This window comes from Tachysurus fulvidraco, chromosome 1 (assembly GCF_022655615.1).
Source record: "Tachysurus fulvidraco isolate hzauxx_2018 chromosome 1, HZAU_PFXX_2.0, whole genome shotgun sequence".
Classification (NCBI taxonomy): domain Eukaryota; kingdom Metazoa; phylum Chordata; class Actinopteri; order Siluriformes; family Bagridae; genus Tachysurus; species Tachysurus fulvidraco.
The window spans coordinates 20,712,481-20,737,941 of NC_062518.1; the positions used below are offsets into that span (position 1 = coordinate 20,712,481).

General features: G+C 40.0%; 1 protein-coding gene across 3 annotated transcripts in view; it reads right to left on the reverse strand.

Annotated features, from left to right (window-relative positions):
- The window catches only part of epha4b (eph receptor A4b), a 93,693-nt gene that overhangs the window by 26,352 nt on the left and 41,880 nt on the right, over positions 1 to 25,461 (reverse strand). For all 3 annotated transcript variants that reach the window (XM_027148623.2, XM_027148625.2, XM_027148621.2), the window contains 5 exons: positions 17,973 to 18,128; positions 13,194 to 13,529; positions 11,043 to 11,155; positions 7,567 to 7,729; positions 5,734 to 5,842 (listed from right to left, as the gene is read on the reverse strand). In XM_027148623.2, coding sequence (XP_027004424.1) covers positions 5,734 to 5,842; positions 7,567 to 7,729; positions 11,043 to 11,155; positions 13,194 to 13,529; positions 17,973 to 18,128 — 877 coding nt within the window. The remainder of the gene's footprint in view (positions 1 to 5,733; positions 5,843 to 7,566; positions 7,730 to 11,042; positions 11,156 to 13,193; positions 13,530 to 17,972; positions 18,129 to 25,461) is intronic.

Sequence of the window (25,461 nt, forward strand, 5' to 3'; positions counted from 1 at the left end):
GAAAAATGTGGTGCATATTTTCCTCAGACCTTCATTTTGTCTCTAAGCACATTACTAAAAGCTTTCAAAATGACGTAAAATTGTCCGGTCAGCGCTCACTAATCAAATTACTACGATACAGAACATAGCATGGTGGGAATATGGTGCCCGGGTGCCAATTAGAGTTATACAGTGTGAGAAAGATGTCCAGAGAGAAAGACAGAGGACATGACATTGCAAGTGCGAGCCTATCTCCAGCTCCACATTTTCAGAAGGCTGTAATGCTTTAGTCATGGTGTCTGACGGAGGCAGTGATTTGTACCGAGGACAGGCCTTTAGGGCAGATTTGCTGATTTGGAACACCCGTCTGTGTTGTAGTAGTCAAGCCGGGTCACAGCAAATGGCTTTTTTTGTCCTGGGTTTGTAGATGACGTGCTTATCATATAATAACCTCATGAGCGAAAGTGTAATCTATAGTCAGTGCATTGTCATCTTTTTTCATTAACTTCTAATCTTTCATTTCGTAGCTTCTCTCTATCCCGTTAATAAAGTAGACCTGGATGCTATCCAGTGCACACTACTTAAAAAAGAAGATTCATTCCAAAGTCATTATTAGAGAAGGAAACGAGATTAAATGGAGATGTCCGACAAATGCACGGCCATGTCTCCAAAGAGTGCAAGGGGAAAACATTCAATTTGGAGCCTATTCATTAGGGTAATTGTGGACGCGGAAGGCGATAATGAGAAAGGGAGGCCAGTGCATGAGGGCAGGTTTTTACTAGTTTGATTCACTACCGGCCAATTAATAAGGACACTCAACCGCAGCAGGCTGCCCGGAATGCTCATGTATGCAAGGCTAGCAATAAAAATCTCATTTGTGAAGCCTGGAAAAAGATCTACGCAGAACAGCAACGAAGAACTCCAGGAGTTATTCTTCAAATGTCAATATAGATCAAAGCAGTGATTTTTGGTTATCCAGCTCAGGCTAGCTGCTACTCTTTCCTCTTAAGTTAGCATCATGCTTACTTTTAGCATGGCTTCATTTTGAAATACGTAAAATAGGTTTATACTGGTATGTTTCAATTGTTAATTGTTAATTCTCACGGAGACACGAAGGCTTGGCAAAGGCATCGATGACGTTATCTAGCATTAGCATGTGAGGCTAAGACTTCGAGAAGCAGACTACAGGACTAAAGTGCAGATGAGTCGGCAGCGTTGAGAGTAGCATAAGAAACTGTTAGTCGCAGTCAAAACAGAGCAATGTCTTAGACAGTCAACGTTTAAACTAAAACAGCTGCCTCAATATATTGCTCCAAAATTAATCTTGAGGGTGGGTTTTTCCATTAAATGATCTATGCTTACACTTTCTACACTCAAAATAACAGGCCCGTTCTTCTTGAGTGTAGCTGGCAACTAGCCATGCTTTCCTCTTTGTACAGCATGTTTCATGGCTATGAAAAGGCTAGCCATGTAAAGATACACAGTTAAGACACCCGAGGGCTGCGTTTAACATCATCAAATGTCGTAGGCCACTCCATCACATTAGGAGAATGAAGAATCCATTATACCATCAGCATGATCATGCTAAGTGTGTGTGGGGGTCTGGTGTATTCTGTTGGCAGTAGACCTAGTCCACAGACTTAACAGTAGAACAATGCCACTCATGCAATTTGTGAAACCATTTGGCAGGCTCACTCTGCCATTGTACTATGAAGGCAATGCGTCTCACTTTCCAGCACTGGCACCTTTCCGTTTGACACAGAAGAACAAAAGTGCTACACAAGCATAGTTCTGGCTGATGGGAAATGCCATCATGCTGTTCAAAGTTTCCCAGACACTGAACTTGCATGCCAATTTCTAAGTTCCTAAAGCCAGATTGGTTATTACCAAGAAACTTGGAGTAAAGGCAATCTGATCGAGGCAAATATGTATAATGTTGGAGGTATGAAAGCCGTCCAACACTTTAATGTTTTGTTTTCCTCAGGTTATAGAGATAATTAGCATACAAATGTGCATCTGTTTTACATACAGCTTCATCATCATTAAATATCAGGTCTAACCCAAGGCAGGGACCAGATGCTCTACTTTAACAGTACTGTGCAAACAAAGAATATTTCTTTCTTTAGATTAGACAGACTTGAAGGTTTTCTGGTGGACTTCGTTCTTGATTATGAAGACATTTTAATCTGTACCAGGCTTCCCATGTGATATGCCATTCTTTTGCCTTAACTCTCAGATTTGAGATTGGGTTGGAGAATTAAAGACAAACCCAGATTGCTATGTAATTATTTTAGATTGTTTGTGGGAAGGCGACCTCTATATATGCCAGTCCTCGTTCATCCCTGCATCTGTAGATGGTCTGTAGACCACCAGGCTCCAACTCTAAAAGAAACCACTTGAGTTGAGTGAAGTTCAGGATAAACACTATAAAGCTGTAGATCGCCGGCAACACATACGACGGGATACAAATTTGTCAAAATCAAAAAGGGGTAGCCTAAAAATGAGGAAGTAGGGAGTATGGAAATAGCACTAACATTTTGCCAGGCCCACTGGGTAGGCTCACGGGAGTTTGACACACTCTCCCACATCGTTAGCATTCAACTGGCAGATTTTAATTGCTTCTCAGGGAAACAGAACTGGAGAAAGAATGGAAGGAATCAGTCTGATGTGTACTCACCATCTGGTAGCTTGGAGACTTGGAAATAATGTTTGAATGCAGTGTGGCGTGCCAATATGAACTTCCTGCGTGCTAGACAAGTACATCAAAGCTGTGAATTCTCACAACATAGTATGCCTCTCCACTGAGAGGTGTTTGAGCTGGGAAAGGAACTCGTTAGTGAAGATTGGCAGAGTTACTGTACACTAGTCTGGACATCCTGGAATTTCAAGCATGGTTCTCTAGATGTAGTGCCATATGGTGATTAGCTCAATAGATTCATCCAATACCACAAATTCAGCAAAAGTAAGTCCTCCCCATTTTTCTCCAGAATCTGGCCACCTGCCAACTCAAACCCAACAAACTCAAACCCAAGCCCATTCCTGCATTCCCTCCACTTGCTTCCTCGCTTATTTAAGTCACTTGTCTGGAAATCCATAAACCGCCCCCCTTTCAACTACCTAAAGCCCTGCACTGCACGACATTTCCTTACATGCCCTATCCATCAAGGACCCTGCAAGAAAAATGTGCATCTCTGTCCTGATACCCATGTGGTGGAATGAACTTCCCTTGACAGACTAAAACGTGGCAAACAGGGAATGAGATCCTTCCTTTCCAAAAAGGACTTCATAGCCCTTGTGTAGAGGAGGATATGCTTTTGACAGAAACTACAAAGCATCTGATAAGGCCATCTACCAGAAAGGAACCTAGGGTCATAGCAGTACTAAGTCAAAGTGAGTGGACTCAGAAGCACTTGAAAACATTTCTCCTTTTAAGAGTTTTTCTAAAGACTTGTAAGACTTTTACAGGAAAATTCTGCCAAAGATCCTCAGCTGCATCTCGCATTTACTTGCTACACTATTAGAATCAAAATTCCTCATGTGTTCCTTAGAGTTCTTAACAGATCTGTCTTGTATAGTAGAGACCTCCCCTGTACAAGCCTTAAGCAATCCCTCAGACACCAAGCAACAAAAGTTTGGCTTGTTGGAACCTTTTTCAAAAGGTCTAACGCAGTTCACTCCGTGAAAAGAATTTTTGCTATGAAACGATCTGTGAAACTTCAGTAGCAAACTAAATACATTCCTTCCAAAGATGGAAAGAAGCACAAACAGCTTGAAAGAAAGCCAACATGCATACCGTTTGCTATTTTTACAACTATTCCATATAGTCCTTAATTTTTGCCCCCAAAGTTACAAACGTTTGAAATGAAGCAAAACATCATGGGACCTGCTATTGTACTGTACTTCTACTCTACTGAACAAAAGGCTAAATCTAGTTTCATCTGTTTAGCATTTTTGTTTTCAACATAGAGGAAACAATAATGGCACTAAAAACTTTATTACAGCATTCAAGTAAATGGTTAGAAGAAAAGAGAGGATGGAGGGAGATAGAGAGAGGAAAATGTAAAAAAGAAAACAGAAAATGTAAAACTAGAAATAAGCACTGAAAGGAACGACAGAATGACGACAGACGTTGAATAGCTTATTGGTGATGCCGATGTGTGGCCTTTTAGCTCTTCGCTCTGTCTCATTCTCTTTATGTCTCAATCTTCACCTCTCCATTTCTCCTTTTCTGTCTCTCAAGTGTTCGCTTTCATCTTCTCAGAGGACACACACACACACACACACACACACACACACACACACACACACACACACTGTCCTCGGGCTCTTTGACACTCAAACCCTCCCCCACTCTTCTTGTATGACTTTCATTTTGCCTGAAGCTGGAGAAAAAAAAAGAGCAGGAAGGAAGAATTCATGGCTGCATGTTGACACGTGTGTGAAAGCTACGAAGTGCCTCATTTGCGCCTTCATCCGTCTTCACTACTGAAAGTGGTCTCTATGCTCTCATCAGGTGTAAAGTGTAAGCAGGCAAAGAATTAGATTCATGTAGTGAAATCGTGTGTGCGTGTGTGTATACACTTTTTACAACTGTGTTCTATCTTGATCAGGAAAGCCCAGCTTGGAGTTTTAAAGATTTCTCTTTATTTATATGTTAATAAGCCCAGGTAGTTAAACTGTGTTTCTCTCTCTCTCTCTCTCTCTCTCTCTCTCTCTCTCTCTCTCTCTCTCTCTCTCTCTCTCTCTCTCTCTCTCTCTCTCTCTCTCTCACTTTTACCATCCAGCCAATGGCTAGGTGTGTGTGTGTGTGTGTGTGTGTGTATGTGTGTGTGTGTGTGTGTGTGTGTGTGTGTGTGTGTGTGCATTTTGGGTCTGATTAGGTCTGGCCTCAGTCAATCCCTAAGTAGAGCACTCAGTGTGATCACCTCCGATCAATGCTAACATTTTTAGAGACTTCAATAGAAGCTCAGTATTCAGAGAACGACTATTTAATTCAGCCGGAGCGGATTCCTGAGCAAACAACTTATTCATGCCTCCAGTGAGTCCTTCAGGCTTAGTAGTGTCTAAAGTACTACACAAAACATATACACCAAATCACAAACAACTTTATTTGTACATTATGATGGAAAGATTGCTTATAGCTGCTAACAACTACCGCTTGTTCTACCGCTTATCCGAGCTACCTCGGGTCACAAGGAGCTCAGGCGTCATTGGGCATCAAGGCAGGATACACCCTGGACAGAGTGCCAACCCATCGCAGGGCACACACACACTCTCATTCACACACTACGGACAATTTTCCAGAGATACCAATCAACCTACCCTACCATGCATGTCTTTGGACTGGGGGAGGAAACCGGAGTACCCGGAGGAGAGGCACGGGGGCACAGGGAGAACATGCAAACTCCGCACACACAAGGCGGAGGCAGGAATCGAACCCCGACCCTGGCGGTGTGTATATTTATTTTATATATATATATATATATATTGCTGTTGTATTAGTGGAATAAACTTTAATGTTGTAAACTTTTGAGTAAAACAATTTTGTGGCAAAAAGCATAATACTGCTGCATCACTGTTTACTCTCATAAGAAGCATAGCTCAGTGTGTTTTCTTTCATAGTATAATATGGAATTATCAGAATAAATATAAATATCTATAGAGTCCATACTCACAGATTCACAATGCATATGGAATTTTAGAGAAACTCCACAATCACAAATGATTTTAAAGCTTGAGTCAAAAATATCCTACCTTCCACTCACTACGAAGCATGCGATGAGGAAGATGAGCAGCACCGCGCCTCCTGCTATCGACACCGCCAAGATGGTGGACTGATTCGGATCTCCAATGGCCAGCATATCTAGGAGAAAGAGAAATAAATTACTGCAATGCCCCTCACTGTCTGTTGAGACACTGGATCTTTTAAAGATTCTGAAAATTAGAAAATGGCCAAGTTGCCGTTAAGCTATAAGCCTTTTTTTTGATGATGATTCCACCACTGTATGGATTTTTTTTTCTTTCTTTCAGAGCCATTACTCAAAACGTATCCATCATTTATCAAGGCTGGGCTGTGCATGAGTAAGTGCCCCTCTCGGGGAAAATGAAATGAATATCCTTAGCGACATGAATTGATTTCAAATTACATTCACTAACATTCAGCACTCAGAGAGCCGTGTGCTAGATATTAAACCAGTGCAGGACAAGAGGACTAGGGCAGGAAAGTGTCATTTATTAAAATAGCAAAAGAAAGATGTGTAGCGAGTCAGGTGAATAAATATTAAAAGAATGAGTTCTTACTTTTACACAGCAGTAGTGCCAGAAATTATGAACAAAATCCATTCAATGCGTGTTATATCACCCTCTGAGACCAAAGAACAAAGGGATTTATGGCTTTTATTAATACATTGCAATGAGGCATGAGCTTAAGCACCTCATGTCTAATTAAAAGAGTAATTAACGTGATGGATGCACAGTATTAAAAAAGTGACCTTGGACCAAGTCCTGCTGGGGCGTAACAGGGCTTCAATTAGTCAAACATGCGCCTCAGGTGCCAGGTACAACGGCCTAAAGATTTGTCGATGTGTGTGTCGATTGTTGTGAGCCAGCAGGTTTGTGAAACAGAGCTTTCCTTGTCCTTTCAGGCAGAAAAATGTACACACGCTTCCTCTCTCTTGGGTAACAAAGGCAAAGAGGTAAGTAAGTCACACTCCACTTCACGGTATTAAAACCAAAACAAAGCGCTAAATCTCATAGCAGCTGCTCAAACACACACACACACACACACACACACACACACACACACACACACACACACACACACACACACAAACACACACACCTGCACAGAGGAGAAGAAAGAGAGAAAAACCTTGATAAAAGAAATGATCAAATTATTAATTTTCTCCTCAGGAAAAGCGACGGTTGCTATGAAAGAAAGAAAGCTAAGCAGGAATCAGTTAATATTTTCAGTCAGTGAGAAACATTTCCAGATATAAACAAACAAACAAACAAACAAACAAACAAACAAATAAATAAATAATGCTAAAACTTCCTTGCTAGCTTTCCCCCCCACATAAATTGCTCAAGTGATCAATTTTCTCTTCAGGAAAAGTGACAGTTGCTAGGACTGAAAGAAAGCTATGCAGAAATCAGTTAGCATTTCTAGTCCGTTAGCAACCAAAGGATTATTATAAAAATGGTTATCACTGATGTATTATAACCCAAAAGTATCACTCTTACTTGTGTTAAAAAAGTTTACTGTTTCACAAATGTCAGACAAATGTTAATTTATAATTTATTTTTTTTTTGCTAATCTGTTCTCACTGATTGATGTTAGCCCAATTTTAGCCATTTTAGAAGTGATTTTTTTTTTCTTCAGCCAGCTGCGATATTTAGCTATTCTTTGAAAATCTCGTTTGATTAGCATCGGAAAAGCAACGAGTTCCACCTTAAATATTCATCAAGAGCCATTAGAAAACTGCAGTAAAAGGATCTTCCAGTAAAAGCATAATGACAGTGGCATAAAAGACACAATAAAGACAAAGTAGAGGTAAGACAAGCAGGAACGAGAGACGAGGAAATTACCTTCCTGGCTGGTCTCCAGCTCAATCTCTCCACTGTAGCTGCCGTAGCCTCCGTCAGTTCGAGCTCGAACCCTGAATACATACGTAGTGGCCGGTTTCAAGCCTTCAACAGTCATCATGTTAGATTTTGTCTTTAGCACTGTGTAGTTCTGATCCCGCTGGTTCTAAAAGGACCAAAAAGGACACAGCAGTCATGAGAAAAACTAATAAATAGGTAAATACCTTCCCTGCTATGAATTGGCATGAATAATCAACATGCTCTGGTATTAATTCTTAAACTCTAGTAAGGGTTTGCTAGCCTAGATTCATTTCTATAATATTTACCTGTACATATAAACTTTTTTGAGGCTATACTATAGTAACATTAGCAATTTAGGCTAATGAAAATTAGCTAACATCAACTAATACTCATAATGTTTTATTGGTCATGCTACTGTTTGTATCTTAACAATGAACACATGCTAATGAGGATTAGTTAGCCTGTTAGCTAACTGTTTAACAATTTAGCACTAAACATTAGCATTTAGTCCAACAATTATAATGAATATGATTTTTTTTAAACATTTAATAAATTAAAAATTAAAATTTAGTAACATTAGCATTGTAAGCTAACCATGACGAGCAAAAAACAAAACAAAACAGTAACTTCAAGATAATTTAGCACATACTAATTTTCAATGTTTATCAGGCAAAGAACCTGTGATAAATATAATAAAAATAGCATTTTAGGGTAACCATTAACCTTTAATCTTTGTATTACTATTATCTAACTTAATATGTTAAATGATATTACTTTTCAAGATACTTTGGGTATTCATTTTTGATTTATTTTTTAATGTGAAGTTGTGTTTTATTTTGTTAGCAACCATTCTGTGGTAAATTTAGCAACAATAACATTCTAGCTAACAATGACAAACAAGTAAACTTTAATGAAATTCAGTTAATCTAAATGCCTTTTTAAAATATTTATAGCCCCAAACTTCCTTTGGTCAATTTATTTAAAATGGTTAGTGTTTTATTCTAATTGCTTTTAGCATATATAGTATGAATAAATAAAACCAAAATAATCCTCCTCAGAAGTTACTAATTGTTGGCTTACCATTCACATTTCTGTTTTCTGGTCAGAATATTTTGAGAAATGTAGCAGTATGAACTAGCAATTTTATGCTAACAAGGAAAATTCTAGGATGAGGATTAGTTAGCATAACTTAATTTTCATAATATCTATGGTAATTTTTTATACTAACAATGAATACGCACAAATGTACTTGGTAATATTAGCATTTTATTGATAACAATGAGAATGAATACTACCACTAATGTTCGTAATGTTTAGGTTTTTAGGTAACAATGACAATGACTAAAAGCTAGAATGAATTTTCTTGTTCCCTCTTGAAAAATGCTAATGTCCTGGAATGAATTCCTGTACATTATTAAGAAATATTAGCATTTTAAGGCAAAACTGACTTTCATTATCAGGAGAATTAGCATTACAGGTTTCAAGATGTGGGATTTCTGAGGTGCTCTTTTAACACAAAATGGGCAGGGGAAAAAAAATGAGTAGATCTTTTGATGGATTTAATAAAGGAACAGTCTCTGGATAATATTCCGCTCTGAATTATTGAGTAGGTCGTGTTTAATAAATGGAAATGGCTGAAGTGAAAAAAAGAGAAGAGAGGTACTAAGAGTGTTACGAAGCAGAGAGCTCTTGTCGCTTTCTGTATCTTCATCTGATTAAAAAAAAATTAGATCAGTTTCCTGTCATGAGTGTGTCGGATGTCCTAAGTGGGTAGAATGTCAACATCTGGCGCTCGAGACGACGTAGTGTCTCTGTGCTTGTCCTTAATGTGTTTGTTCAAAGTGTATAAGCTAGCGCTAAGCATACAAAGTAAATGTCCACCGAGAAATCAAAATGGCACTGGCTGTCACTCACGCTTCAGTCTAGCTGTACGTGCAACCGATTTGATTTACTCCAACAGGGCATTCCGCCACCTAATGAACCCAGAACGAGCAAGTGTGTGTGTGTGTGTGTGTGTGTGTGTCACACCATCTGCCACAGACTCCTCAATGCCAGACACCCATCTGCATATTCAATATAAACTCATAACCCATAATCACGCTTAATCCGGCGTCTGGGTCCGTCCTGTTCCTCGACACTCTCTTGTTCCTCGACACACTCCCAAAATCAGTCTAGAAGGATGTGCGCTAAACGTACTGGCGACGTTTAAACGTTTGCTTCACGTAGCACTTTATTAAGGAAGACACAATGTTAAATGCTCGATTCTGATTGGTTGGAAGATCTTCATTCATCTTCTGTAACAGCATATTAAAAGGTTACTTGAATAGAGGACGTCACATGCATGTTTAAAAACAAACAAAACGGCTGTAATTGTGGAGAGCTTTCTTTATTGAAACGTATTTATTTAAAAAAGTCTCCAGTCTCATTTTTTTGTTTGTATCTAAAGTCCAAAAAAAAAAATAAAAAAAAAAATAAATATATATATTTAAAACATAAATAAATAAATAAATAAATAAATAAATAAATAGCTGTAATATAAGAGGAATTAAACAGTATTTTTCCTATAATGTTAAAATAAAAACAATTTATAAATAAATAAATAAATAAAAAGAAGAAGTTCTGAGTTCAAATAAATATAGACTAAAACTATGCATAAATCATTTTAGGAGCTATTTTCCGAAATAAAATCTTTAAATATTGTATCAACGCTGTGTTAAAGGATGTTATTAACTTTTATATTTTATTTTATTTTATTAATTTTATTATTGATAATATTTCGCAATTAACAAAACAGTTTTTGTTTGTTTAATACATCACCCCTCACTAACAGAATGGTTTATTTCTAAACAGTTAGCCCTGGTTAGGAAGACCCCATTTTTGCCGATTAGTGAGGGGTGATGTAAAGTGCTTTCATAAATATTAAAATGATTGCTCCTGCTTTTAATAATTGAGTGAATAAAAGTGCTTCCTGGCCTCAGACGTTTTGGGAAGTGTAGCACACATGCTGTGTGTTAAGCATGTTGTCCTGAGGCTTTGTGTCATTGTCGGTGCTCGTTAAAGTGAGAACGTCTTCACGCCACCCCACAGCTCCACACCACCCTGCTGTCATTCTACGCTCACACTGAGGCTGTAAAACCACCAAAAGCAACGAAAAGGAACGTTTGGGCCCCGGGACAGGAAGGGAGGAGAAGTGGAAAGGAAAAACTTGGAAGATGAAGAAGAAAGTCTGAGGCAAAAAAGAGACAAGGGAATGAGGAGCAAAAAGGAAAGACATGATGAAAAAATGTCCAGTCAGAAGATTAATAGATGGATAGATGTTTGAATGGATGGATGGACACATAGCAGATGAATGGGTGGATGGATAGTCTGAAGGATGGATGGGTGGTTGAATGACAAGAACAGAATTGAAGAGAAGAGAAGAGAAGAGAAGAGAAGAGAAGAGAAGAGAAGAATATTACCTTCTCGTAATAGATGACTTCATATTCAACGATGACTCCGTTGGGTCTCTCTGGTCCCTGCCATGCCAGAGTGATGCTATCTTTACTCCTCCTCTCTTTCAGAATCACACTCACTAATAGAGAGAAAGAAATAGGGACAGACAGACAAAGAGAGAGAGAAAGAGAGAGCAAGAGAGGGAGAGAGAGAGAGACATTTTGTAATTGAAACTGATTGCAGTCATTTCTTAATAAGAAATTACAGCAGGATAAATGACACACCATGGAGGTGTTGATGCTTTCTGAAACTTGAGCGTATTCAGAAATATTAAAACAAGCTGTGTGTGTGTGTGTGTGTGTGTGTGTGTGTGTGTGTATGTGACAGAGAGAGAGAGAGAGAGAGAGAGAGAGAGAGAGAGAGAGAGAGAGAGAGAGAGAGAGAGATTATTATGGCGTCAAAGTGCAAAATAATCAGTTTTTTTTTATTATTCAATCACTTGCTATCATTCTTGTCAGACATTTTCTTCAAAAGTTCTCTCTCTTTTACACACACACACACACACACACACACACACACACACACACACACACACACACACACACACACACACACAGGAAGGTGTTGTTCACACTCCAGCATGTAATTACACTCCTACGTGGGCACCTGACTGTTCCAGTCCAATAACACCTCTCTCTCTCTCTCTCTCTCTCTCTCTCTCTCTCTCTCTCTCTCTCTCTCTCTCTCTCTCCTTTATAATCCTCAGAAACGCATGCTACTGTATGTACTTACATGCTTCGGGCATGCACATTTATCAAATTGTAACAGTTTAAATCACCAAAAACTTACAGTATATCCTATTATATTTAAAGGTTAGACCCAATAACCACGTTTCAGTACGTATTCAGATCGACTCGTTGAGTCGATTTACCCTCAGCTAGAGTTTATTTCCTCCTCCTCTGCAGAATCCTCATGCATATTTATGATCCTCTGTGTCCGTCACACACATTTATCTCCATCCGTACTGATACAAAAGAATGACGATCCAAATGATGATGGAAAGTCTGGGCACTACTCCAAGTGTGAAGTGTCAGTCACAATCAGCAGCACATTGAGCTTCGAGTTTCTACATTACCACCGAAATGTATCCAGTCAACTGATGACTGTGTGTGTGTGTGTGTGCGTGTGTGTGTGTGTGTGTGTGTGTGTGTGTGTGTGTGTGTGTGTGTGTGTGCGCGTATGTGTGCGCATGTATGTGTACTCCTCGGATGTGTCCCAATCCAAGTACTCTGGGATCAGTGAGTCTGCTAGCGGGACCGATTTTGAATTTGGCTGAACCTGAAATGCAGGTAGAAGCTAATGAGACACAAGCATGCAGGATTTCATCATCATATAGACCATCCATCCATCCATCCATCCATCCATCCATCCATCCATCTATCTATCTATCTATCTATCTATCTATCTATCTATCTATCTATCTATCTATCTGTCTGTCTGTCTGTCTGTCTGTCTGTCTGTCTGTCTTTCTATCTATCCATCCATCCATTCGACCATTCATCCATTCGACCATTCATCCATCCATCCATCCATCATTTCCTCCATCCATCCTTTCATGCATCCAACCATCCATCATTTCCTCCCTTCACCCACCCATCCACCCACCCATCCATCCATCCTTTCCTCCATTCAGCCATACATCCATTCATCTTCAGGATAAATAATTTAGCTGCATTATGACCATCCATTCATCCAGCTATATCTCCTTTAAACCATCTATATTAACTACATAACAGGAGGAGTTTCACACTTACTACCAGCAGCAGTACTAAAGCACGTAGTAGAAGTGAGTACAAATAAAACATTATAAATGTAGGGACGTGACAAACAGGAAGAGTCGTTGATCCTTATGCTCTGAGGTCACGGTTAAGCCTCGAGCCTGTGGTTCAAATCTTTAAAGAGTCTCTAAGTAGAAGAAAAAGCTACAATAAAAGGCCCTTGAGCATGAGTGAGTGGAAAGCAAGAAGTGGACGTTGCTCAATACACATCCATAAACCTATTACACAGCTTTCAGTGTTCTGCTGTTGAATAAAATCTTAACCTTAGACTCTGAAGACAAATTAAGTAAGAGTATGCTTTTATGCATGTGTAATGTTAATACTATTAACAGGTCGTACCTGTCTGCCCAGTGGTGATGTTGATGGTGAGCTGCTGTTTCGGACTCGGACTCAGATCGGACACACCGTTGATCGCTTCGATACTAAACGCGTAGTCTGTGTTAGGAAGCAGGCCGGACACAAACACTTTCGCTGTATCGAGGCCAAACTGCCGTGGCGTGAAGTGAACTCCGCCTCCACATGGGCCGCACTTCCTACCGTCTGGTGCGCACTTCCTGCAGTGCACATTGTAGGCAAGGTCACCGCGCCCACCGCTTTCTCTTGGAGGACGCCACTCCAGTGCAACAGATGTATCATTTAGCGTGGAAATGCCATTTTCTGGAGCTGATGGAGGCCCTGAGGGAGAAGCAGAGTATTTGTGAGTGAATAGAATTATATATATATATATATATATATATATATATATATATATATATATATATGAAAAAAAAACCCAGAAGAAATAAAATGAAAAGGAACTTCTAAGCTCAGATATCAGCACAGTGTCTAATCACACATTGGTCTAATCAAAACAGCTCACTAGTGTTCGCGAAGACAGAAAGCTGTCCTTTTTTCATCCAGATTAAAAGAAAAACCTGAAATGATGGAGGACAAAAAGAGAGTACTTGTGCAGGAGGGGATGGAGGGAGGGTTTAACTGGCCGTGGTGATGACATTTTATCAGATCCACAGGCTAAGATAAATGAACAGAGCTCCCTGAAGACCTACCAAATCACACACCACTTACATCGCCACACCTCTTTCCATGTGCTTGTGCGTGTGTGTGTGTGTGTGTGTGTGTGTGTGTGTGTAAGTATTCCCTCCCTCTCAACCGACTTTTTTTAACTTCTTATATTTGTGTTTCTACCCGATTATTTTCTTTTTCCCTGACAATTCGATTTGATTCACGAATGTGACTGATTCACTCTGATTCCTGATTCGTTCCCCACCATACTCAAACGTCTGTGTATATGAGTCTCTTCTTTGATTTATTCACTTTCCTCTGACACATTATTTGATTCCCAAGAGTATATGTGTGCATGTTTGTCCATGCGTACGACGCTTTTTTATGATTTCCGATTCATTAGATCTTCTCTGACTCCATATTTTACCCTTTGTGTCTGTTTAATTTTAACCTAAGGATTCATTTCCATTTCAAATTCCCATTTGACTCTCAATTTGATTCTTGCTTGTAAAGTATAGGTTGTGTGTGTGTGTGGGGGTGTGTGTGTGTGCCCGCATGTGTGTGTCAGTGTTTTGTGAGCGTGTGTGTCTCCTTAGCTCAGCAGCAGGCATGCTGCGTCTATCAGCGTCCTTTTGTCTAGTGTGTGTCACAAATGGAAGTGATTCGATTAGCACATTATTGTTGCTTCCTGGCACATGATTTCCATGTCTCAGCAAATACACGCACACACACATGCACACACACACGCACACACACACACACACACACATACACACACACTTTTCTCCCCCACTGCTGAATTCTTTGGATAATTGCATTAGAGCTGTTTCAAGTCATAACACCCGTGTGTGTGTGTGTGTGTGTGTGTGTGTGTGTGTGTGTGTGTGTGTGTGTGTGTGTGTTATAGCAAGGTCATTATGAACATGCATACACACGTCAGTAAGCATGACTCGTATTATCGATGCAGTAGATCTGTTAATTGAGTTCCTCTACTGTTATGGAAGGGTTAGAGATGAATGAAATGATTGAAGTCAGTGAATTTAAAATATTTGTATCAATCCATCTTGCTTTATTTAACGAGTCAAACACCCTTTAATCCCCACCTGCCCCCGCCGGTCACTAACACCCCCAACCTCCACCACCACTGCCCTATTTCTTCTGCCAGTCAATAGAGTGATCTCATGAACCCTGTAAATGCCCTGAATAAGCATTACCAGGCAATGATGTAATAGTCACTTAGTAATAACATTTCAATGCATCTGAGAAAATCTTCTCCTCCAGCCATATGTATATCCATGCACCTGTTTAATTTTCATTTTACCTTCATTCAAATCATCCATACAGCTATATGTCTGTTCATATATCTGCATTCATATGTCCATCCATCCATCCATCCATCCATCCATCCATCCATCCCAGCAGCTACTAAATGTCCATTCTGGCATCTGTGGATCTATGTTTTCAGACATTCACCCATCATTAAACCATTAATCCATCAATCCATCTTTATCTACATCCCTTAGACCATTCATCCATCCATCAATTATCTATACATTATCCCTTAGACCATTCATCCATCCATCGATCTATGCATTATCTATCAGTTCATCCCAATAGTTATATTGTATGTCCATTCGCTCAACTTTGCCTTCATACATTCACTCATGTTTTAGGCAATCAAGCCATCCATCCATCCATCCATCCATCCATCCATCAACTTTCAGTTCACAAAGTCAGCTACTAAATACCAGTCTTGCATTTATCCATTCATATTTCAGCCCAAACCTTAGACCACCGTCCATCCATCCAGTTGGCCAGATGACACACAGAATGGTCCATCCATCCATCCATCCATCCATCCATCCATCCATCCATCCATCCATCCATCCATCCATCCCAACAGCTACTAAATGTCCATTACGGCATCTGTGGATCTATGTTTTCAGACATTAACCCATCATTAAACCATTAATCCATCAATCCATCTTTATCTACATCCCTTAGACCAGTGGTCCCCAACCCCCGGGCCGCGGACCGGTACCGGTCCGTGGACCCAATGGTACCGGGCCGCCAAAGGAACATAAAATTATTCCCATTTTATTTACTGTGGTGTATTTCTCTCGGGTTTGTGCGACTTTCCATGGACGAGAGGTTAACCGGGAGCTGAGAGACGTCACCTAAAGCCGCACCAATACCGCGTATGCGCAAAATATCATGCTATCAGGCCGGGTTTAGGTGACGTCTGGAGCTGAGCGGCTGCAAGCGGCAGTGGTGTTGTAGCTTTGGTGGAGAGAGAAGGTGTGTATCGCTCTTTTCTCTGTTCACTGGTACTTTGTCATGTTTAACAGTACTTGTTGTACGTGTATATTGTGTTTGCTCAAACTTAACCCACAAATTAGCAAAAATGAGCACGAAACAGACTTCGTTAGAAAGTTAGAAACTCTGCCGGTGTTCTGGATTAAAGTCATGGCGGAATACCCTGAGATTGTCACCACAGCACTTAAATCCCTATTGCCATTTCTGACATGCTATCTGTGTGAAGCGGGGTTTTCTGCAGTGACGGCAACCAAAACAAAATCACGGAATAAACTGGACATAAGCAACACACTTCGGGTGTCATTGTCTCCTATTACCCCAGATGGAACCGTCTCGTTGTAAAGAAACAAGCTCAGGGTTCTCGTTGATTTAGCATTGTAGTGAGTTAAAAAGGCATGATTAAATACAATTAAATTAAAATTATTAATTTTAATTTAATTGTATAGCCGCCACCCCCCACCCCCAGCGGGCCGCGATAAAATTATCAAACATTGACCGGTTCGCAGCGAAAAAAAGGTTGGGGACCACTGGATTAGAGCATTCATCCATCCATCGATCTATGCATTATCTATCAGTTCATCCCAGTAGTTACTGTATGTCCATTCGCTCAACTTTGCCATCATACATTCACTCATGTTTTAGGCAATCAAGCCATCCATCCATCCATCCATCCATCCATCCATCCATCAACTTTCAGTTCACCCAGTCAGCTACTAAATATCCAGTCTTGCATTTATCCATTCATATTTCGGCCCAAACCTTAGACCACCCTCCATCCATCCAGTTGGCCAGATGACATACAGAATGGTCCATTCATCCATGCATCTATCTATCTATCTATCTATCTATCTATCTATCTATCTATCTATCTATCTATCTATCTATCTATCTATCTATCTATCTATCCATCCTATTAGCTACTATATATCCATTCTGCATCAGGAATTCATGCTGTATATATCCATATATCGATTCGCCCAGTACAGCCCATCCTCGAAGGACCACAACATGACAACATGAGAGAGTGGACCCCCCTCCCAAAGCCCTCTACAACATGACAACATGAGAGAGTGGACCCCCCTCCCAAAGCCCTCTACAACATGACAACATGAGAGAGTGGACCCCCCTCCCAAAGCCCTCTACAACATGACAACATGAGAGAGTGGACCCCCCTCCCAAAGCCCTCTACAACATGACAACATGAGAGAGTGGACCCCCCTCCCAAAGCCCTCTACAACATGACAACATGAGAGAGTGGACCCCCCTCCCAAAGCCCTCTACCAAATTGAGACTGGAGCGCACATATTAAAATATCAATAAGGTTTCACTGACATATTTATATTCTATCTGTATCTCTTATCCAGTCATCTACCTTACATTGAATGCAATCAACTACTCATCCATCCATCTCTCCATCCAGTCATCCATCATCCGGTCTGTCATTTTTTATCCATCTATTTTTCCAACCATCTTGATTTATAGTTCCAGTATCTAGGCACCTTCAATAAAATCCACTGTTCCACTTCCCATCATTCCTTCCTGTTTCCATAATTCATACCCTTTATCTATCTCTTTATCCAGAAGGCCAAGGTCTACATATGTGTACACTTAAATGTTTATCTTGCTCACTCTGCTTAGCCAGAATCTAGTCCACGATTTCTTTCCTTCATCCCTTCAGCTTATAGATTCCTCTCGGATCTTTTCATCCTCAGCATATCTACGTCAGCCTATGTGATTAATTTTTTTTTTTTTACACCTTCTACTAGTCCACCAGGCACCAAAGTTCATCCATCAACTTACTAGTGCAGGCCATAGATCGAGGGTCCATGTCAGCACGGTAGTAGCCCTTCTCACATGTGCACTCAGATGCCTTCTCCTGCTGCGAGTAGCTGTGTGGAGGACACTTGGTGCAGTAGGCATCTTTGGCTGAAGCCTTGTATGTACCTGGTCTGCAAGCTGCAATGAAGAGAACATAAACAGAAAACAGCACAACGGTTAGTGTCGAAATGAAAGCTTGCACTTTGTTGTCTACTATGAGTTCATCCATCCATTTTTCTGTACTGCTTATTCTACACAGAGTCATGGGAAGGCTGAAGCCAAACCAAAGGATCTTGGGGCACACACAAAGCAGGGGATAAATTGGACACGGTACCAACCTAGTGTGGATTACAAGTTCAGTTTAGAATAAATTTAGGATTAGAACCACACCACCAAGAAAACATTGCTACATGTTCTCCTGGACCAAGACATCCCTGAGCAACATTTTTTCCAAGCAACTTAAATGATACATAGATTCCTTTTATGGCTACAAGTACAAAAATCGAACCAGAAAACAAGTTTCCAAAAACTATTCCTTCTGTTCTCTTTCTTGTTTGCTTTAGTCTTTTGCCCCTGAGCCTTCTTGGATGGCCCAATTTCTCCAATCCTCTAAGGAGCCTTGTTCGGCTACACTTTTTTTTTTTCCCCACACCACTCACGAACGGGAACTCGATGGAAGCAGAAAGAAAGGACGAGTACTTGGAAAAGGCACTAGCTGGTATAAAACAAAAATATTCTTATGTATGCAAATTCCAGTGTGGGAAGGGGGTGAGACTGAATGCTAATGAACCATGAGGGCAAATTTATTTGATTGCTTTGCTGCTTGGTTTAGAGGCAGAGAAGGTGTGTGTGTGTGTGTGTGTGTGTGTGTGTGTGTAGAATACGGGTAATGTGTCAGGCGGTAGGGTTGTAAATTCATGATGCAGTTAAGACATGAGCATGCCAGGAGAGCAAATTAGACTATCTTGGAGAGGTCAAGTCGCAAAACGCAATTCAACTGATGGATCAATGGGATGATGAATTTGCCCTCGTCTTGATTGCGTGTGCGGGCGCTGAAGGTCATGGATTTAATCAAAGCCTGAACTCATAAATTCACACACACACACACACACACACACACACACACACACACACACACACACACACACACACACATACACACACACACACACACATGTACATGCCACTCTTCATCATCTCCTCCTTTTCCCACATGTCTATGTTCTCATACCATTATTACAAACAAACGCACAGTGAAATGCCATCTTAGAATTCAATTACAAGTCGACCGCATGGATTCGCTCAAGAGGAAATTAATTAACTAATAAGGGCTGGGATTGCGTGGGAACGCAATAAAAAACGGTTAATTAACCGAGTTTGGCTTCTTGAGGAGTACCCACGGGACAAAGAAACTCATAATGCGAAGTCAGCTAATGGCATAGAATTTGACAACTCGGTAATGCCAAGCCAGATGTAGATGCTGGGATTCATCCAGCTTTTCGTTGTGTAACAGTGTTTACTTTTACACGTTCACAGAGTAAAAGTAAAAGCAGAGACCCTTTTCAGCATGTCTCAGTGCTCAATGCTCACAGATCTGAACTGCTCACCACAGTTTGAGCTTTTTGTATACACTAAACATGATCGAGGTAAATATCTTTTTACCACAAAAGCACAAGGTTGCCCCTTTCGGCACTATGGAATCATCTCATACAAACTAGCTACAACTAGCCTAGCATTTTCAAATGCATGCTCGTGCTTTGCTATGATTTGCATGAACCCAATCAGTGAATTAATTTCTTATTTGGATTTAAACCAGTTTTTTTTTTTACCAACACTGTGGGCTGTTACCATAGTAACCCGTCAACCGTATTACGGGAATCCTGAATTTAGAAGATGAGCAGAGCATTTAAAGAAGTTTAGAGTGGTGACATTGTTCTTACTGGATGGTGGGATAAGTGGGAACAGTGCCCTTGTTTCTAGCCAAATTTGGCCCCTGATTGGGGATTTCCTGGCTCTTCCTGCCTGGCACTAATCCACGGTCTGTCCACACACACTCGAGACACTTTAAAATCTCCAGTGATCTCGAGTGCAAAGCAACAAAGCAGCAAAACACTTCAGCTACGTACTCCCGAGCCACATAAATGACTGAAAATGGCTTGGACTACAGAGAAAACCATAGTTAGAACATATCCTTTCCTAAAATGTACGAATAATTCTACTTCCTAAATTGTTTTATTAAAAAAAAGGAATTGGAAAATGGTAGGAAGAAGAAATTTGGGTCTGTGTATCCTCAAACTGCCACAGGAAAGTGCTGTGGATGAAATTTTCAATCGGGCCCAGGAGAGGACCTCAGTTTTGGCAGTACACCATGTACAAGTGTGTGTGTGTATGTGTTCGATTGCCTTAGGGACTATTAGCATCCCCTGAGGAAACAAACTCTGAACTTCTTATACAAAGCTGAAACAAATCCTGTCCTCTAAGTGCTGAAGCAAAATAAACGCAATGCAACTTTCTTTTTTAGCCAGGAGGCCCAAATGTTTTTTTTTTCCATTGCAAAGTGCATACAAGGAGAAAACATCAGGGAATGAATTGTGCACGTTTCACTCCTTTCTGCCGATTAGCATTTTTTGAAAAGAAGACATCTGCACTCCCTCTTTGGGACTGAATAAGCACTTACTCAGGTAGTGAATCATGGAAAAGCTCCATCTCTCGATGGCTTCGGGAGGCCCCGCAATATTAAAAATTCATACCACTCTCTGAATTCGGTCCTTTTTGTTTATGCCAATCGATAGCTTTTAGATACGATGCTGTGTAGCGTGCTCAGATCAATATGATCTACTGACAACATGCCGCAATTTTGCCATGTGAGCCGATCCCGTATTCAATCCCCAGCATCATGCTGCCTGATTAAGTTACCCGTATTTAACAGCGTCTTCTTTTTCTATTTTTTCCCGAACATTTGCATGCTTTACAATCCAGAACCATTTACAAATCTTTACACCTGAATTAATTAGACGTGGCGGGAGGAGACGTCGCACCTCATTATCCAATCAGTCAATCTGTTGCTGTCAATTACCACCTTTCGTCCTCAGAACAAACAACTTCGGCTGACAAGAAAATTACTTTGGCGCCAAGTAAACAGACATGACCTGTGTTTTGAAAAAATAAACAAATATATAACGTACAGTCAGCCTCACTCCAACATTGATAATGTGCCACAATTAATGAGCAAATGCGTTCTCAAACTTCACAGTCCGCCTCAGGTAAAGCAAATTCTCTAATTAGCAAGCTTCAGCTCTTTGCTTAAATAGAAAGAAGGCAGTTTGCCTTTCAAAGTTAATTAGTTAAATTGGTTAGGTTTCTAATGCCAGAGAACTCCGAATGGCGTTTATTTCATGCTAATGGAGTAATGACAACATTTGCTTGACATTTCTTTAGTCTCTGTTGTAGCCACATTCTGAGTAACATAACAAGCTTCATTTTTTGTGCCTTATACATTTCATGAGAGGGAGGGAAATAACCTCTGACCTGTTTAAAGCTACTACAGCATAAGTGATAGCAGGAACTAACTTTTTTCTCAGCTACATTGAGAAACTGTACACTATAGGGAAATAACCAAGTTTCAACAATCGTTGACTTTTTCCCTACAAGAGCATGTTTTCAAGTTATGTTTTATTCCTTAGGTAATGATGTAATATCAATAAATTACATGCATCACTGTGAAGTGACATTCAACCAAATTGGATTTTGAAGCATAAGGCTGAAGCACAGAATATAGCTCCATACACTTCAGAATTCATCATCCTGCTCTTGTCAACAGTCCCATCATTAATAAATACAAGAGAATCTGTTCCATTGGCAGCCATACACAATTACGCTATAAGATGAGGCCAGCAGATCGTTTTTTCCAACGTCCTTTTCTTTTCCCATCATTCATTTTTGCCAAATTGTTCTTTGTCTCATCCATCCTTCGCTTTCCAATGGATTCCAATCTTGAGCACAATCCTTTGAATTTACTCTGGCGAGATCTTCTCTTTATTGTTGGCTTTCCCACAGATATTCTTGATCTTTTTGTGATAAGTTGTAAGAATTCTGTCATCGCACAATACTTCCAGAGATTTTTAATGGTGTTTTTTTTTTTGGTGCTTTTACCATCGCATTGTTTCTTTTTTGGATTAAAATGATACCAAAATGGTCGATTCACAACCACTCAGCTCTGTAATCGGTTTGTTGAGATTTTTAACCTAACGATAGCTTGCTTCACTGCCAGCTAACATATTGATTGTAAACAGCATTAGATTGCAAACAAAAATTGGTACCAGCTCTAAAATTTATCTGACAAAATAACACACACAACACCATAGAAGAACTAAGCGGACAAGTTTCCATTTACATTTGGACCACATATTAAAAGTGCTGTACTTCCTATACAGTTTAACCAATTTGGATGCAAATAGTCTCATATTAAAGCCTGTTGTCTGTACTTCAAGATAGTCTCACATCCTGTGGTAAAAATAACAATATTTTTGTCAGTTCAGTCTCCAAATATTTTGTACCCCACTTAATAATACTTAAATTCATTAACTAATGGTACTGTTACTATATAGGGGATATTTAAGTTTTAAAAGTACTTTATTTACATGAAATCATTTAAACGCTGACTGATAATGTCAGTTTATAATGTCAGAATAACTTACATAATAAAGAACATGCATTTAGTTTTGAGTTAAAAATGCATAGGTTTGATATATCATGGATTGGTAACAATATCTGAGATTCATAATAAATAATTGTAATCATTTAAAAATATGCAGAAATTCGACACAAATTATAAAAATAATCAACCAGGTAACCGACACCAGCTAACCGTCCAGCGATTGAGTGCTGGTCAGACCCCGAGGGGGAGGTTTAGTGCTAATAAGTGTGAAATCAGCATGACTTGATCATGAGCGAAACGCCTGATCCTTGGGCAAAATAGATAAAGATAGTGAAAGGGGGAGAGAGACAGAAAGCGAGAGAGAAGGAATAAGAGGTCTTGGTGTCCTCCTGCTCTCTCAGACAGGGAAAATAAGAATCACACACCAGATAACTGTGAATTACATCCTCGAGGATGACATCATTACTGAGAGAATCAGTCACCCTCACACTCACTCTCTCTCTCTCCCTCTCACTCACACACACACACACACACACACACACACACACACACACACACACACAGAGGTAGGTAATCACCAGGGGCGGGTTGCTTTCTGCACTGTGTGTGATAAGCCCTGTGGAGACTCAGTGCGCGCGCACACACACACACACACACACACACACACACACACACACACACACACACACACACACACACACACACATCAAGAGCTGCTCCTGCATCATATAACTTTAGCGCTCCTGTCACCATATGGTGTCTAACTCTGATACTAAGCAAGACCACCATCACATCTTCATTCCCTTAACACACATTCCACATGAACTCCCTCACCCGGTGCCACTGAAGGCACCCCCCCAACCAACCACACACAGACACACACACACAGACCTTGCTTGTGGTAGAAAACTCACTGAAAGTTACAGAACGCTGACATCGGAGACTACTAATGATATACGACATATTTTTATTTGTTAAACAACATGCGTTACATTTGTTTATTATTACATTTAAATTGTGTAGCATAACACATGCAACGTGCACTGACCAATTAGATTAAAAATTAAAATTAAACAGCATTGTGGTATTAATGATAAACAACTTATCCCCTCTACTATTCCAAGTCGACCAGAAAGCATTCGTGTCAACAGAACTGAATACCCGGTGTCCCTGATGTCTACACGATATACTGACTAACTCGGGAGCTAGGAAGTCTGATCAAGACGCAGCCTTAGAAATGAACAGAGATGGCAAACTTTTCATTGAGTTCAATGAATGCCTCTCTTTTCCAACAAAGAGATGTCTAAAAAATAGATACCAGCGATAGAGATTTGATTCTATCTGTCTAGATATCTTTTGCTTTTTCTCTGTAACACACACACACTCACACACACACACACACCCCTAAAACCAGATTCTACCAGATAACATGTTAATTAATACTCTCAGTAATGCATTTACTTATGCTTTTAGTAAAGGTCTGTGGGTCTCCATGTCCATAAACTCAGTATGCTTTCCTCTCCATTACAAGGCCCACAAGTATTAAGGCATTTGTGGGAACGTTCTAGAAAAAAAGAGATGCAACGAAGCAGAAAATCCCAAAGGCCAATTCACAACATCACACCCAGATAACCTTTCCTCTGGCTACTGTGGCAAATGGCTGTGGTGTAGGAGCAATAACACACTTCGGGCTGTGCTAACTTTGGAAAATAATCCACTTCACATTGCAGTACTGTAACATTTTATTCCATATTTAACATAATCTATATTAGTAAGCAGTATAATATCATTAACGTTAACGAATGACATAACATTGCTAAGAGTGAAGGAACTACGCTCATTACTGAGCAGAGTGCAAATTTAATACCTGCCTTCTACTAATGTGATAAAAGCACAAATCCTATTGAAAGTAAGTAATCTTAGACCTAAAATGCCAGACTTGGGTGTTTAATCAAATTCCATGTCCAAATAAGTATATGAGTGCCAACTAGATGATTGCAGGATTTGATTCCAGCAGTTTGCATTATCTTTCAGAAGGTCATTGGTTGGATTCCCTCAGTGCTCAGTGACTATCCGCTCCGTCCATTTGCTGTTTGTGATTTCATAAAGTTGCTCCCTGAATGTATTACAGTTGGACATTGACCCAAAAGCCCGCGGCACAAAGAGTCAGCCGTTCGTTATGATAGACGAGACAAAGGTTGCAAGACAAAAGGAGCAGGAGTGAAATATTTTTACTCCTAATGCTAAGACTTTTTGCAAATGTCTTGCGTCACATTGTAAAGCTAACAAGCAAGAATAGTGGTTCAACATAGAAAAAAAGCTGACTGTAGGAGAGTCTTTCACAAAGTTAGCATGCACAGAGCTAGATTACTGCTTCAAAACACACTTAGCATACAGATTCATCAAGCTTACTGCTTCAAAACAAAAGTAGCACACAGCTTGAACACAACTAGATTACTGCTTCAAAACAAACTTAATACAGATTCAACACAGAGCTAGCTAACTGCATCAAAACAAACTTAGCATAAAAATTCAACACAGAGCTAGCATACTGCTTCAAAACAAACATAGCTTACAGATTCAACACAGAGCTAGCTAACTGCTTCAAAAAAACTTAGCATAAAAAATCAACATAGAGCTAGCATACTGCTTCAAAACAAACTTAGCGTACAGATTCAACACAGAGCTAGCTTACTGCTTCAAAAGAAACTTAACATACAGATTCAACACAGAGCTAGCATACTGCTTCAACATTACGTTAGCATCAATCATTGAGACACTCTATTGAAAGGAAAAATTGGAAAGAAGTAAAAG